The 14878-nt window shown below is 29.1% G+C and overlaps 2 protein-coding genes across 3 annotated transcripts in view; both read left to right on the top strand.

Moving 5' to 3' along the window:
• The window catches only part of LOC107450784 (glutamate receptor ionotropic, kainate 2), a 38678-nt gene extending 36147 nt beyond the window's left edge, over nt 1-2531 (top strand). For both annotated transcript variants that reach the window (XM_043046359.2, XM_043046360.2), the window contains exon 15: nt 708-2531. In XM_043046359.2, the coding sequence (XP_042902293.1) occupies nt 708-878 (171 nt within the window). In that variant the 3' untranslated portion in view covers nt 879-2531. The remainder of the gene's footprint in view (nt 1-707) is intronic.
• A 1716-nt stretch (nt 2532-4247) lies between these two features.
• The window catches only part of LOC107450783 (glutamate receptor ionotropic, kainate 2-like), a 53009-nt gene continuing 42378 nt past the window's right edge, over nt 4248-14878 (top strand). Inside the window, exons 1-2 of the mRNA XM_071181260.1 lie at nt 4248-4459; nt 12660-12815. Coding sequence (XP_071037361.1) covers nt 4378-4459; nt 12660-12815 — 238 coding nt within the window. The 5' untranslated portion in view covers nt 4248-4377. The remainder of the gene's footprint in view (nt 4460-12659; nt 12816-14878) is intronic.

Genomic DNA, 14878 nt, shown 5'->3' with positions numbered 1-14878 from the left:
ACTAGTTGACAGTTTTTTTCCTTATATTTAACAGATTTTTTTTTTACAGTGCGTGAATTAGAAAATTAACTACGAGTGCAATTTTCCACCAACTGTCAGTGTAATTCAGGGCAAAAAATGTTCATTATTTAGAAAAATGAAAATACGAATTAAAGTGAGCACTAACAGCGGATCTTTAATGGGAAAAAGCCCCCAGAAGCGTACGATATTTATGGCTTCAGTTTGAAAAGCAATTCTTAATTCATATGATATATCTTACCTCTGTATCAAATTTGAGACCAATTCAGTGAGTCGCTCTATAGAATACTATAACTGATTCATTATACGCAGTTATTCAGTAAAATAAACAGTTTTATACTGGCACACTAGTTGACAGTTTTTTCAGTATATTTAACAGATTTTTTAACAGGTTGTAAAAAGACAATTAACTACTGGTGCAATTTTTGACCAACTATCAGTGTAATTTTAGGCAACAAATGTTTATAATTTAGAAAAATGAAAATATCAATTAAAGTGAGCACGAACAGTGGATCTCTAATGGGAAAAAGCCCTCAGAAGAGTACAATATATATGGCTTCAGTTTGCAAAGCAGTTCTTAATTCATTTGATATACCCTACATTTTTTATCAAATTTGAGACCACTGTACTGAATTGTTCTATATAATACAATAACTAAGTCATCATACGCATTTATTTTTTTCTTATAGGAAGATATTAGGAAAGTCATGATCAAAGATGTGAAGTTTGCTCTTACATGTAGTAGTTCTGTAAAAGAATTGCCAATGTATAAGAAGAAAAGTTCTGAAAATAGCCAATTCAAAAAAGAACATGTTACCGGCTCCAAGTTCGAATACTCTGATTTTTCTAATAAAGAATGATGACTCTTCCCCTCTGTTGAAAAAGTATTTATCCCTCGGGGTCCAAGGACTGGAGAATTTTTTTTATAAATATTCTTTCTTTAAAGGAAATTATTGAAAAATATGAGAAATTTCTTTCTCTGCCACTTAAAAAAATAAATAAATCGTGTATTGCGTAAAAAATCATTATAAAATTTAGCTTGGAATTTGTTATTATGAGATATAAAAATGTGATTTTTGAAATAGAGTTGTTGAAAATTAATAACAGCATGACCTGTTTTTTGTTTTCGATTATTTTTCAAAATTCAATAAAAATGATAACGAAAATTTTTTTTTATACGAAGTAGAAATTGGTTGTAATCACAGTAAATATGTTTTTAAAACAAAAACAAACGTAATTTTCAATATTTCTTTTGTAATTTTCAAAAACTATTTTGAGTGTTATATTTTAATATGAAAAAATACTCAATAAAGAAAAAGTAATTAGTAGAAGTAAAGTTAAATGCATGAACCCAAGGAACCCACGGCTCCCTTCTGGAGTGGTTCTAAAAACAAATCACAAGCTAACAGAAAATAATTTCTCTCCATTCATATCCTACATTTTTTTAAGATTTCAATTCTCTAAAATTTTAACAATAAAGGCACTCATGAAGCATATAATTTTTGCAATGTAATATTATTCTTATTTTTAAAATGAGACTATAACGCAGTGTTTAGCTAAGTCAAGATTTAAAATATAAATCTTTTTTATTATTTATTACATTATTTTTTAATTCTGAATTTTTTTTAATAATTACATTATTAGAATTGTAACAGTACATATTTCTTGAATCTCATATAATAAAAGATAACATTGCCTCCATAAATTTTATAAGCCCTTTTTGAATTAAGCCCTTTTTGAATGTATGAAAACTATTGTTTTGTTTTACAAAACAATAGTTTTCATACATTCAATTTGCATAATTACATTTTTTAGTATTGTATTAATGCATGAAGAATGACTTTTAGATAGAATTATATGTTGCATGTATATTTTTGGGTGAAAATAACTCTTCGGTAATTATTTTTTTTTATACCACATACCATTTTCAATAAGATTCATAAAATTTGGCTAGGCGACTTACCACATTTCAACATCAAACAATAACAACTTACAAGTAAAGGAAAAGCGCTCTAATCAAGAGTGCGATGATAGCATATTTGGCGTTTTTGACAAAAAACGTCTATTTTCCCCAAGTATGAAGGTTCCAGATGCCTTAGGAAGCGAAATATCCTAGAATTCGCAAAGAAACTTAGGAAAGGCACAATGACTGTTCTATACAGAATCACATAGTTCACCTAAAGCACAGAAAAATCATCAAATTTGAATCCCTTATCATCAAATTTGTTGTTCACTGTTATTTTATAAAATATTATTTAAAATCTCGAGTAAGGTTATAATATGGTGACAAAAAAAATTAATGTTGCTCTTTTTATGCCTATTAAATCGTAGTATAATAGGCATTATACTATGATACGGGATATTACTTTTGAGTGAATCCAACACATGTGTGTGCAATATTTCTTGCAGGTTATATCCTAAATTTTCATCGAGTTGGTGATTTTATGTTATAGAATTGTATAGAGACTGATGAATTGTATGAAGATAAGTTAATAAAATCTATTTTAAATATACCAAGTTGTTCAGAAAATTGCCTTTACTTTTATTATTTTTTTTAATTAAAAAAGCTTGAATGATTTATTTGTAGTATCTTTTCAAGCGAAGACTGATTTTGTGACTTAAGTACCTTATACTAGCATGTCCTACGCACTCAGAAATGAAACTCTGTTTTTTTAAACATTCAGCTATCCTTGAACTATATTTCATCAATTTTGAGAATGATTTGTCACGAAAAGCGAACTCTCAAATATATGACGAAAATGTTTCCTCAACTCGAAACCTTATCGTAGTGCATTGTGGGATTTCTTAATAAGAATGACTAAACTTGAATGAGGACTAAACGATCTAAAATAAAGTAACGACGTAAGACGATATGGTGGTCAGGGAGTTGGCCTCGTAAAGGAAAGATCCCGGGAATTAAATTGTGCTTCAAGCTTGGGTGTAATTTATCTCTCTGTTTTGTTTGTTATTCCTAAATTGTTAAGGCGATATTAAAAAAGCTGGATATTTCGCTACGAGTTTGTTTTGGGGGTAAAAAAGAGAATGACAAAATATTACTTTAATTTTGAAAAAATTCGTTTACTCGAAGAAGTGACGATAGTTTTTTCATCACTTTGACAAAAAATTCGCTTGTAGCATATATTAGGAAACGATTTCATGAAAAAAGTAGAAAATTTCGTGATATTTGAGTATCCAGCTTTTTAAGTGCAGTTTACGTTTTATGATCTCTCCAATAAACTTTGTTTCCTAATCACCATCCTAATTTTGACCTAATTCACGTAAGGTCCTTTCTACAAATTTGGAATTTTTGTGCAGAATGAAGTAAAATGATTTATGATTAGTGATCTTACATTATTATTTAATAAAAAGTGAAAAATTACAAATGTTATCAAAATTTGACAAATCATTATCGAGATTAATTGCGAATGATGCGTAGAATGAAACTGGAAGTCACATCTTGCAGTTGCAACTATTTTCATTTCTCCAATTTTCAGTTTCGTCCAACAACAATAGTGGTCTGGATGCTTTTAAATCTGTTTTTATTATAGACAATTTTGATAATGATTCGTAAGCAGTTTTTACCTCTTTCTTCACAAGATTTAATTTATAAAATGATGAGATTTTGTATAATTTTCTCTTATTACTCGTTGCTTTGCTTTGTCTTTTGAACAAATAAATAAAAATTCAGAGGATTAGTAAGATTAAAAAAGGATTCAAAAACGGATGATTCAATATTTAATTATATTAAGCCTTCAAACTTTTCATTCAATTGAGGAAAGAAAAAGGACTATAATATAAATATTTAAAATAATATAAATGATAAAAAGGACTATAATATAATATAAATATTTAATTATAGGCAAAAATATTTAATATTTAGCGAAAAACTACGATTTTATTTTTTCTCAGAAGCATTGCATTACAAATTTTTGTTATAAAACGAGGTGACAAAATGCAAAAATTCTTGCATTTTAAAAATGTAAAAATTCTTGCGTAATAAGCCGTCATCTTCCTCGCTGCATCAAATATTCTTAACTTAGGCGTCATGTTATACTACAGTCGAGAGAGGTTAACAAAAATAAACTCTACACCCAAACCTCTTGACACTACTCTTTTGCATGTGTGGTTTGACAATATTCTGCGTGGGCGTTAAATGCGGGGAAGAGAAAGCACCTGGAAAAAAAAATAGATGGGGGATTTTGCGGTGTTTCCTGCTATTAGTACTTTGTTGATTTTGGCAAGGTAAGTTCTGAGAATAATCTTCAGATATGCATCGTCATTGGCATAGTCAGTGAATGGATTCTCATCAAAGAGGTGTGAGTGTGTTGAATAAAAAGTAGGATATGCTCGTAAGACGCGATGAACCTTATTGGCATTGTTCTTGGCGCAGTTTTTTTGTTTGCTCTTGAATCTACGGCCTTGCCAGCTGTCATAAAGCTTGGTGAGTAAGACAAGGGAAGTTTAATGATATATCTTTTTTTATTCATTTTAAATTTTTTAATTAAGACTTTAATAAGCGTTTTTGATATTTGGGAGGAGAATTTTTTTAATTATATTGATAATTGATATGATATTAATGACTAAATATTAGGGACTTGATTAAAATCATTTCTAATTACTGGTTCTTACTTATTTTACTTCCTGGATATTTCATTTCCGGTCAAATAGAAAGTAGCTATATTAAGAGAGTTCGGGACAGATTTTGTCAAATTTTTGAGATTTTTAAAAAATTCAAATAATCTTCTTTCAAAAAAATTTTTTTTTACCTTGATTAAAATGCTTAAGAAGACTATGTTTCGATTCCCCCCATATTTAATTTAAAGTGAAGTTAGAATTTTGAAAACCTTTTTCTTCGAGAACATTTCTCCATGCTTTATTCGAAATTAAAACAATTTAACCCAAAACTTATCAAGGAATATAGAGCAAAATTTAGATATTTGTATTTTTGTCTTAGGGAAATTTATAAAAATATTTTATATTTCGTTTTAAATTTTGTTTTAAATATAAAAAGAATTATTTATCCTTTTTCTTCTTATTATTTTTAATTTTAGAAAATTTTGCAGTTTTTCAAACAGTATTAACAGTTAAATTTGGATATTTGAATAAAATAAAAACTTCTTCATTCTGAAGCTTGATTTTTTCACTTATATAAACGTTAGAAATATCAGATTTTTCTATTTTTTTGATTCTTAATATATCAACACAAATATACTATAATACATAAATAATAAAAATTTTTTGAAAATGTGTCCTTGACCAACCTGGAAAAACTACATGCTAATAATAGCATGTATGCTAATAATAAAGACTATATCTAATTTATACTGACAATTTATATTTTATAAATTCTTCCTTCTTAAGATAAGAAAAAAAGTTATAATAAAGGACCCATTTATGTTTTTATGCTGAAAACATCAACAAAAAGGTTGTTTTTTAAATTTTTATTATAGCTTTTTATAAGCGTTATTTATTTTTAAATTATTTTAAAAATATTATCGTTTTTAAATAAATGCAAAGTTTTCAAGCCACTAATAATACGGAAAAGTTGTTTGTCCCATTATTAGACACTGAGAGCATAACATTTAATTAATAAAAAAAATTCTATGCTCTATAAAAATTCTTACGCACAGAGCAAAAAACAAAAACAAAACAAGCATCCTGAATAACTTTTGATTTAATGATCGAATTTTCACTTACATGCTGCTATTTCTCTCTATATGATTCAATTTAAATTGTTCTAGGGCCAAATCTTAAATCTGTTAATTAATTGGTGTAGATGATAGTTTAAGTTACTAAATTGGACACAAAAACATGCTTTTTTTTAAACGGATTTTTATTCAATGGATTCAAGTTTTTGAACCCTGAAAATATAGGAGGGGGGGGAGCGTTTATTTCCAGCTAATGCCTTCTATGTTAATTATAAAAATGGAGATAATGTTAATAAGAAGAATGGCCACAGTTATGTGAAATAAAAAAAGTTTCCTATCCAATATTTTAAAAGTAACTCTACTGCACTATTTGAGATTATACAATATTCGAAAAGTGTGATTTATTACTTAATTTTGATAATTTTTCATTGTAAGTAAAATATATCACCAAATTGCTGTATTTTAAAAAAGTGGTATGGATTTTTAAAAAAAAAATTTGGATGTTAAGCCTCCAATACGCTGCCACTCACCAACTTCGATAATTGTTTCGCAATTATTGTTGTTTCTTAACATAAGGCAGTTACTTTCAACAAAAATGTCCCACAGTGGACTGCTCGTAATACACGGTTTTCAGTAGAACAAATGAGTCAAGTATCACTGTCTGTGGTCAGTGTGCGGGTGGATGACCAGTTTGATCAAGCCACGAAGGGACCTATGATGTGCGGTATCGGTCCTCGTTAAACTGTTATAGCGTAAAGTGCTTGACTACGAGAGTGCTACCGAAAGAGCTACAAGAGGGTGATAGCAAAGAGAAAAAAAAGCTTTAATATTTGCAATTCCTTAAAATAAATATAAATGAATAACTGAAGAGAATAAATAAAATAATAAAAATACTGAAAAAGCAATAAAATGTAATTTATTAAAACTGGTGAGTAACGAAAGGTTTCCAGAATATCAGAAATATCTGAAACAGGACGTTTGAATCCAGCATTCCTTCTCTTGTTATTTCTGCTTCTCTCTTTTAGATATTGAAATTAAAAAAAATTTCTTTTCTACAAATTTGCACAACATTCCAATGTAATTGCAATGTTCCTAATTTTTTATTTGATTAATATTAGGCTGCTAGCATTTGTTCTGTTTTCAAACCTTTTCCTTTCATTAAGGTATAAAATATTTGAAGAGTTTCTAGATTGCACTGTGAGGAAGTAGTTTGCACAGTAGTTTTATTTACTTGTTTACCAAACTTTTACAATCTTAATACAGTATTACATAATAATTAACTGGATCACACTAACAGTGTAATATCAGAAATGGAGTGCTCAAATGGAATCAAAAATGGCTAATTCATTAGAAAATTGTAAGCAATCTCTTGTAAATATTATTAGTAATTTTTGTGTTGAATTCGGCACTTAACACTGATTAAATATAATAATTTAAAATTCACTCATTATATTTATTAATATAATAATAAACTTGTCGCTGGAAATAATAACTAAATAATTCAATAAACTAACAAAAACATATATTTAGCTATTGAAAATTAACAACTGTTATAAAAAAAATAAGAAATTGGATGGAATGTCTGAACCAAAATAGACGAATCGAATTAGTAACGGGGCTAAATTGAGAAGAGAGCGAAAAAATAGATTTTAATTATGAGATTTAACATAAATTACGCGAAAGTACGAACCAGTAATGAACTAACAAATACTCATTTAGGGTTTTAGCAAGTAATTCTTGACTTAAATTACCGAATAAGTTGTTCCTTAATTCTCAATAAGTTTTTCAAATTTATACGATTTTTTAATAGTCTTATATAATTTCTCGAGAATATTGTAAATTGAGCAGTTGCACTTCAAAAAGAAGATCATGGATACCTACACATGTGATCACTGACGTCAGAATGAACTGATCGTTTTTAAGCAAAATGGCGTGATAAATTTAAGAGAAGTTTCTTCACATATTGAATGTTAATTTACGTGAAAGTTAATTAAGTACAGCACCGCATCGCTCATCAAATTTAATGAAATATAATTCTTTCCCGTCTTCGTCTTTTAATTAACTCAGATTTGCTATTTATTCATACATTTAATTGTAACCGTGATATATTTTTGTTTTGTCTACTGGGCAACTTCGATGCATAATTATGTTTTATGTTCTTCATGGCTTCATGCCTGTCTTTGTGTTAAGTAAGAAATATATAGTGAAAGAATTGAAATCGTTGTGTAAGAATATAGAATGAATCACTGAATGAATTGATATTTGACGGCTTGGCTTACTCGAACTAGAATGGAAAGAACAGTTGCTAACGTAATCAAATTACACGTTTTAAAAATCAATCAAGATCGAGATACCCACACTACATCACTTGCAGGTGTCCCATCAACCACATTTTAGAATCAAGTTAAACATTTAAATTGACTGTTGCTGATAGGAAACTGTGCAAAAACTGTTCTTTATCTTATTAATATTACAGATTATACAGAAGTGTTGTATCAAGTTAAATATTTAAATTAGCATTACTAATAAGACGCTAATTAAATCTATTCTTTGACTTATGTTTAGATTAAGTTAACTATTTAAATTAGCTGTTGCAAATAGAAAACTGAATGTAAAAATTATTCCTAGAGAATTCAACCTCAAAAAATGTTTTAATAGATTTACGTGTTATAAAATAATAATTTTTTGGACATTTCTGTGAAATAAACACTTAAAGACCACCACAGCATTTAAAAATTCGTTTCGTTTACGGATGATTAAGGAACAATAAGGAATTTCATACAGATTATTGGAAAGTAATAATATATGAAAAGAGTTAGACAAAAGCATTACTGAATACTCGGGATTATTTCCTTTAATCTTTTCACCCCAGAAAAATATATAAAAAGTTTCCACCCTAATGCTAGAGCACATAAAAAGACGACGCGTTTTTTTCATCAATGTGCACAGAAGTGGCAACAGTTTGGCCCGAACGATTAAAAAAGATTAAAAATCAGTTGGATTGATGCATTGATGAGTTTATCACTTTCTTTAATTATTTTTAAAAATTCTTTATTATCTTTTGGTCATTTGTTTCATTTTAGTTCTATGCAATGCTTCGATGTTAATTCGTTGAAGATGTCGTTTGTAAGTTAATGAAGGTAAAACACATTTTACAAAGTAAACTATGATTTATTTTAAATACTTTAACTTCTCAGCATTTTTCTTGCTCTTATATTTATTTCAATGTTGTATTCAATGCGTATTTACATGGATGATATGCACTATTAAATTTTGTGAAAGCACCTGATGGAAGAATAAATACGGAAAAGCGTTATTAATGTAGATTTTTATTATTTTTTCTGTTCATAGTAGAACATATTATGTGAAAGAAAAGCAATAGACAAAAGTAAATAAAAATATGAAATAAATACTTTTCACTTATCATAGAATTAAAATGTAAAATAAAAAAGTTGGAGGTGACTAAAGAAATTTTTGTTTCCGCATAAATGCACAGTATGAAAATATTTAAAAACACTAACATAAATTCAGTTAATAATTTTTCATTGAAAGAAAACATAAAAACTCAACTTTAAAACAATAAAACACAAAGAATTATTATTCAATCATGTGACAAATGTAATAGTACAAATGTAAATAAAAAATATGACAAACATTGCATAATACATCTTTTTAATTTATTTTATAACCGTCGTTGAACAGTCAACCTAATTTTCGGGTTTACGATTACTAATGTTTAACCACGTAGCAATGTAATTTTGAACCCAATCCCGAAGACTAGAGAACTCCTGGAGCAAGTATTGGGAGAAATTTGTCTTCTTGGAGCACTTTTCGATGGAACTAACCCGCATTTGTAACATGGGGAGGAAGACCACGGGAACCTCTCTGAGGACTCTAACCCATGATCCGTCTACCACTGAGGATATTTCACGTCACCACCGTGGTCGGTGCAAGCCGGATGCGGAATTCGTATCAACCAGCCATTACTGGGTTTCGAACCCAATTCACCTCATTGGAAGGTGAATGCTTTATCCTCTGAGCCATCGCAGCTCATATTATATACCTTAGAGTGTCAGCTATTCCTATCAACTGATTCAATTTATCGTTTCCTTTATGTGTAACTAGAGGGCGTTGTAAGCAATTGGGCCAAGGCAAACTTCAGGAAACGCGTCGTGATGACGATAGAGTACAGAGTCCTAAGGTACTATAGCTCATAATTATCCCTTTCCGTATAGTGGAGTAGTTATCTTCTTGGTGATTTTAAGGCAATTTCGTTTCTTGGTGCTTAATTAGTTACTTGAGCCGAACTCCCGAAAAAATGGCATGTAGTGAAATATAAAATCTTGATATTAGGCAAAACTTTTTTTTGTATAAATTTTGAGAAACTCAATTCGAATTTTGAAGCTTTCTTTTGATTGTTTTCTAAATTATTCCCCCTTTCCAAAATTTTTTATACTGTATAACCTGTAGATTTCGCAGCCACTGCGTAATTATTGATGTGCAATCAGAAAGTTTATGTATGTGGTTCAAAACTTATGGTCGCCGTAAATTCTGTTTAAATCTATTTTCAATTTTTACTGCATTTCATACGCCTTATTTATACACTTTTATCACTTTTTTAAGTATTTATATTTATAATTGAAGTATAATTTCTATTGTAAATAGAGAAATTTATCTTCTGCACACACATTAGAGAAAAATTTGCAACAGTGAGTACGTTTTATAATTTTTTGCTAGAAAATTTTAAACAAGTATATGTTTATAATGAAAATAATATTTTAAACCACATTTTAAAAATAAATCAGGGATTTTTGTAATGTGAAATACACATCTAGGGATTGATTTGGTAGAATGTTTATCCGGGATAACCTCAATTTGCAATTGGTGGTTGGAATCTTAAAATTATAGAGAAAATTCAAATTGATTAGGAAAAAAAACTTTGTTTTGAAATTGCACGAATTAAATTAATAGAGCATCAGAAATTAGTCAAAAGAAGAAAATGAATAAAAATAGGAAGATGAAATTCTGGTTGACATCTGGTTTGAACCTAACAACTTATGAAGACAAGGAGTAGTTCAGGCAAAATGGTTTTTTTCTTAAGAAAGCTCTATTTTTTCTATGTGTATATTTTTAAGGCAAGGCCAGCATTTTGCGGCCAAATTTTTTCCAGGAAAATACTGAAAATTTTTTTAGTTTTTGATAATTACTTTTTTTTAGTTTAAGATGAAAAGTTTCTGATGACATATCTAAAAGAAAATTTTTTACAATACATGTATCTACAATTTGACTACAAAGTAATTAGTCAAAGAATCAAACGTGTATGAGAAAAAAGGGAAAGTATTGGAATGTCTCTCTTAAAAGCAAGTGATACTGATAAATAAAGATTTATATTTCTTTGAAAAAACGGAAAATATCTTACGAAAGTTCCTTTCCCGAAATTTACAACTTCTAAGCATCTTCAGATTTTTTTTTATTTTTAGTTTTCCCAGATAAGTTTTAATATTTAAGCAGCTTTTTAAATTTATTAGAATATGTTGTATTCTTTAGAATATGATTCTGATATTCTGGTCTGAGTGAAAGATTTGTCCTAGAAAATAATAATAAAATGATAGTAAGATAAGTAAATGAGAGTAGAAGTAAAAGGAAATTTTAAATCGAAGCTAAATTTAATTTTGCAATTTTATTATACGTTTTTCCCTTTTCTAATCATTATATCCGAAGTTTCCTTTGTGAAGATTTCACATTCAAATAATTTTCTGAGGATTCCTATAACGACCCCTAATGAGCTACAAATTTTAAGGGAGTTCAGCAGTTACGGATTTAAGAACAGCAGAAGTTCTTCTGCCTTCACACCAATACTGAGCTGTTTTAATACAGATACTGTGGAAATAAATGTCTCACGGCTCTTCGAAGCAGTTATGTGCCGGAAACATTTGCTTGTTAGCTCTAAATTTTGGTTATCATGAGTAGGCCGCGAGCTATAGCATCATGCCAAGTGATGATGAATACAATTTATCTCTATTTTGCTGAGATGAACTACAAACGGCGTGTTTTGTTTAATTTGACAACATAAAACCCCCGGGTAGAGCAGCAAATAATAATAAATAAAGAGAAAAGTAATAAATTTTTTTTAAAGGTTAATTCCTACTTAGGTTAAAAAAGAAAAAAAGTTATTTTAGTTACTTTTTATTCCTATGCAAAATTAAATTCCTAGTGCACTTTAGCATCCAAATAGAGTCTCGGTGCTGCCATCTAGTGTGGCAGAAACTAGACGTCCAAATTGACATGGCCAACGGTATCTCACCCGTTGTGGTGGTCCTAAAAGAGTGGATACCACTTCTGGAGAACGCACTAGGTCTGCTCATCGGGAAGACTGATTGTGCAGCTCATAGGAAATAAAAAAAAAAAAACTTTTTATTGAATAATTGCAATTTTTTTCTCCCATATAAAGCTAAAATTGATTAATTAAATTTAGTTAATAAATTAATATTTGAAAAAACTGTATTAACATCAAATGTCATCCACAACAAATTTAATTAAGCATTTGAACTTCAGTGGATGGATAAAAATATTTTCTTAACGGTTGGAAATTTTAACAAGATATAGGAAGAGAATGAACTAATAGTAGAAATCGAATAATTGGAATTATTTTAGCTTTATTATATGTGTCAGTATAACCCTTTCAGTTTTGCCCATGCTTTCGTAGTATTATTCGGAATTGATTTATTGATTTTTTTCCTTTTTTTTATTCACACCGTATGAAGAACGGAAAATTCAACCAGTTAAAAAAATAAAAATAATTATGATTGACCGTGGTGGCTAGTGAGCGAAGCGAGTCGTGGATCGTTAGATTTCTTTAAAAGGAACCTTCTAGCTCTTATAAGTGGAGTTGGACCATTGTTTAAAAAGGGTCTTTATTTATTTTACGTCTTATTGCGAGCCAATTAGGAAACATAATTTTGAATCGCTCTGTATTTTTTGTTCATATTTTAGGAGGATTATTTGATACTGAGGATGAAGAACAGGAGCTAGCTTTTAAAATTGCAGTAGAAATCTTCAACAACAATACAAAAAGAAGGTCAAGACCCAGACTAGAAGCCCAAGTGAAGAGAATAGCAACCGGTGATATCTTTGATGCAACGCAAAAAGGTAATTGAATGTAACATTCTTAAAGAAAAAGAACGTAAGCCAGCGATTCTCAAATGATGTTCCATGGAACTCTAGGACTCCGCTAAATGGGTTCCGATTATTAGAACTTTTTTAAACAGTTTTTGTTGAAAATTTTTAAAACCTATAATTATATCCAATCAATAATCCATTATTTACTTCATACTACCGTTGCCTTTTCGAAATTATTTAAAGTAAAAAGTCAATAAAAAGATATACCTCATTTTTTTCAATAGAAGAAACTCATAATTTTTGAAATAATAATGGAATAAATTGTGAAAAGATATACATATGTATGATATATTGCCTTATTATTTTCCCCTACCTTTACAAACCCAAAAAAAAAGAATTTTTAATAAGGAAATATGTTTCCTTAATAGCCATTTTCAACGTCGATAAAAATTCCTTTTAGTTTTATTTCAACGGAGATTAGTTTTCATTCCATATTTCAGTTTATTTAGCTTATGTTCATGGACCAAAAACAAATTCAAAACTGGACTAAATTCAGCTCAAGGACTACAAATTCAACTGTCGGTAATTAAACCTCCTTCCTGATTATTAATGATAAAATGAGGAAAAATTTTCATTCTTCTTATTAAATATTTTCAAAATAAAGTCCTCTTTTGTAGGTATAGTCTTTATGTACTTCAATTATAAATCCCGGGTTCCATTAATAGAAGGTTAAAAATTTAGTGTTCCATACTCGAAAAAAATTGAGAACCGTTGACGTTGGTGAAGCTATGCATTCAAACTTGCTAGAGATTCACACAATTCAACAACGATATCGGCATTATTAACCATAATATCTTTCTAGATATTAACTATCTTTCATATAACTCTTTCTCTAACAATTAATTAACAAGAAAATGCAGCAAATGACAGCACCCAGGAACAAAAGAAGAACCAACAAGAAGAAAACTTATAACTTATTAAACGGTATTTATTGCGAATCTCAGTAACACAGACTGTTATTAATAGTCATTCATCAATTAAAAAGAGAAATTACTTCGACGCGATGTTGAAACTTTTTTTTTCTCTCTCGCGTAATTGATATTTAGAGTAAAAGATGCCAAACGTTAAAAACAGCGCCAAACTTTTACGCTTTGAATCAAGAGAGTTTTTATAGTAGGAGAAAATTAAAAAGTCACTAAAAAATGCTTACGCGACTTGAGAAAGAGTTCTGCATGTTTTTAGTGGAATTCCACGTAATCCAAAAATGGCTCTGCATCATATGTTGTTAGGGTCGTTTCGTTGAAGAGAGAAGGAGAGACAAAAAAAAAGAGGTTATTTTTAACTTTAGGGGAGGGTGCAGGTGAAAGTGACTCCCCACAAAATAACCAGATTGAGACTAATTCTGCAATTATACCTGTCGTCATTTAAGGATTATATATATTATTCTTTACAGGATTGGACAAAATAATGAAAACACTTCTATACTAATAAATTTTTTCATATTTGTCCTGAAATACTGAAGAAATCATTTCATAACTTAAGAAGTGTTTAGATCATGCGATTTCTCATACAAATCAATGAAGTTAAAAGCTTTCGGATGCTTGAGGGACCGACAATAAATTAGAAACGAAAAATAATGTTTCTGAACACCCTATGCCAAACAATGTAGCAATGAATTTGAAACTTGTGACAGTTATTTTGATTATTATATGCCACAATTACACGAAATTTCGTAAATGTAGCTTATATATTTATAGAGACATAAACATTTTTATGAAAAAAGGATTTATTTTGCTAAAACTTCAAAAATATTCAATTAAATTTAACAAAATATTAGTGCAATTTAAAATTAATTACAGAGTTTTGGCTTCAAAATTTGAGAAAAAATTCGTCAAAAACTGCACAAGATGTGAGTGGTTAAAGTAGTTCTTTTATATTGCGCATGCGTGGGAAAAATTAAATTTTTCTTCTTCTTAATTTTGTAGTGAAGTGAATCGTATTTGGCAACTAATAAAAAAATTCGATATCTATTCCGCAATTTTCTAAGCAGTTTTCGCTCCTTTTAAAGATTGCTCAAAATGATAAGGGGTTTC

The sequence above is a fragment of the Parasteatoda tepidariorum genome, chromosome 5, assembly GCF_043381705.1.
Source record: "Parasteatoda tepidariorum isolate YZ-2023 chromosome 5, CAS_Ptep_4.0, whole genome shotgun sequence".
Lineage (NCBI taxonomy): Eukaryota > Metazoa > Arthropoda > Arachnida > Araneae > Theridiidae > Parasteatoda > Parasteatoda tepidariorum.
Note: the sequence above shows the minus strand (reverse complement) of the source record. Positions and strands in the feature narration are given on the sequence as shown.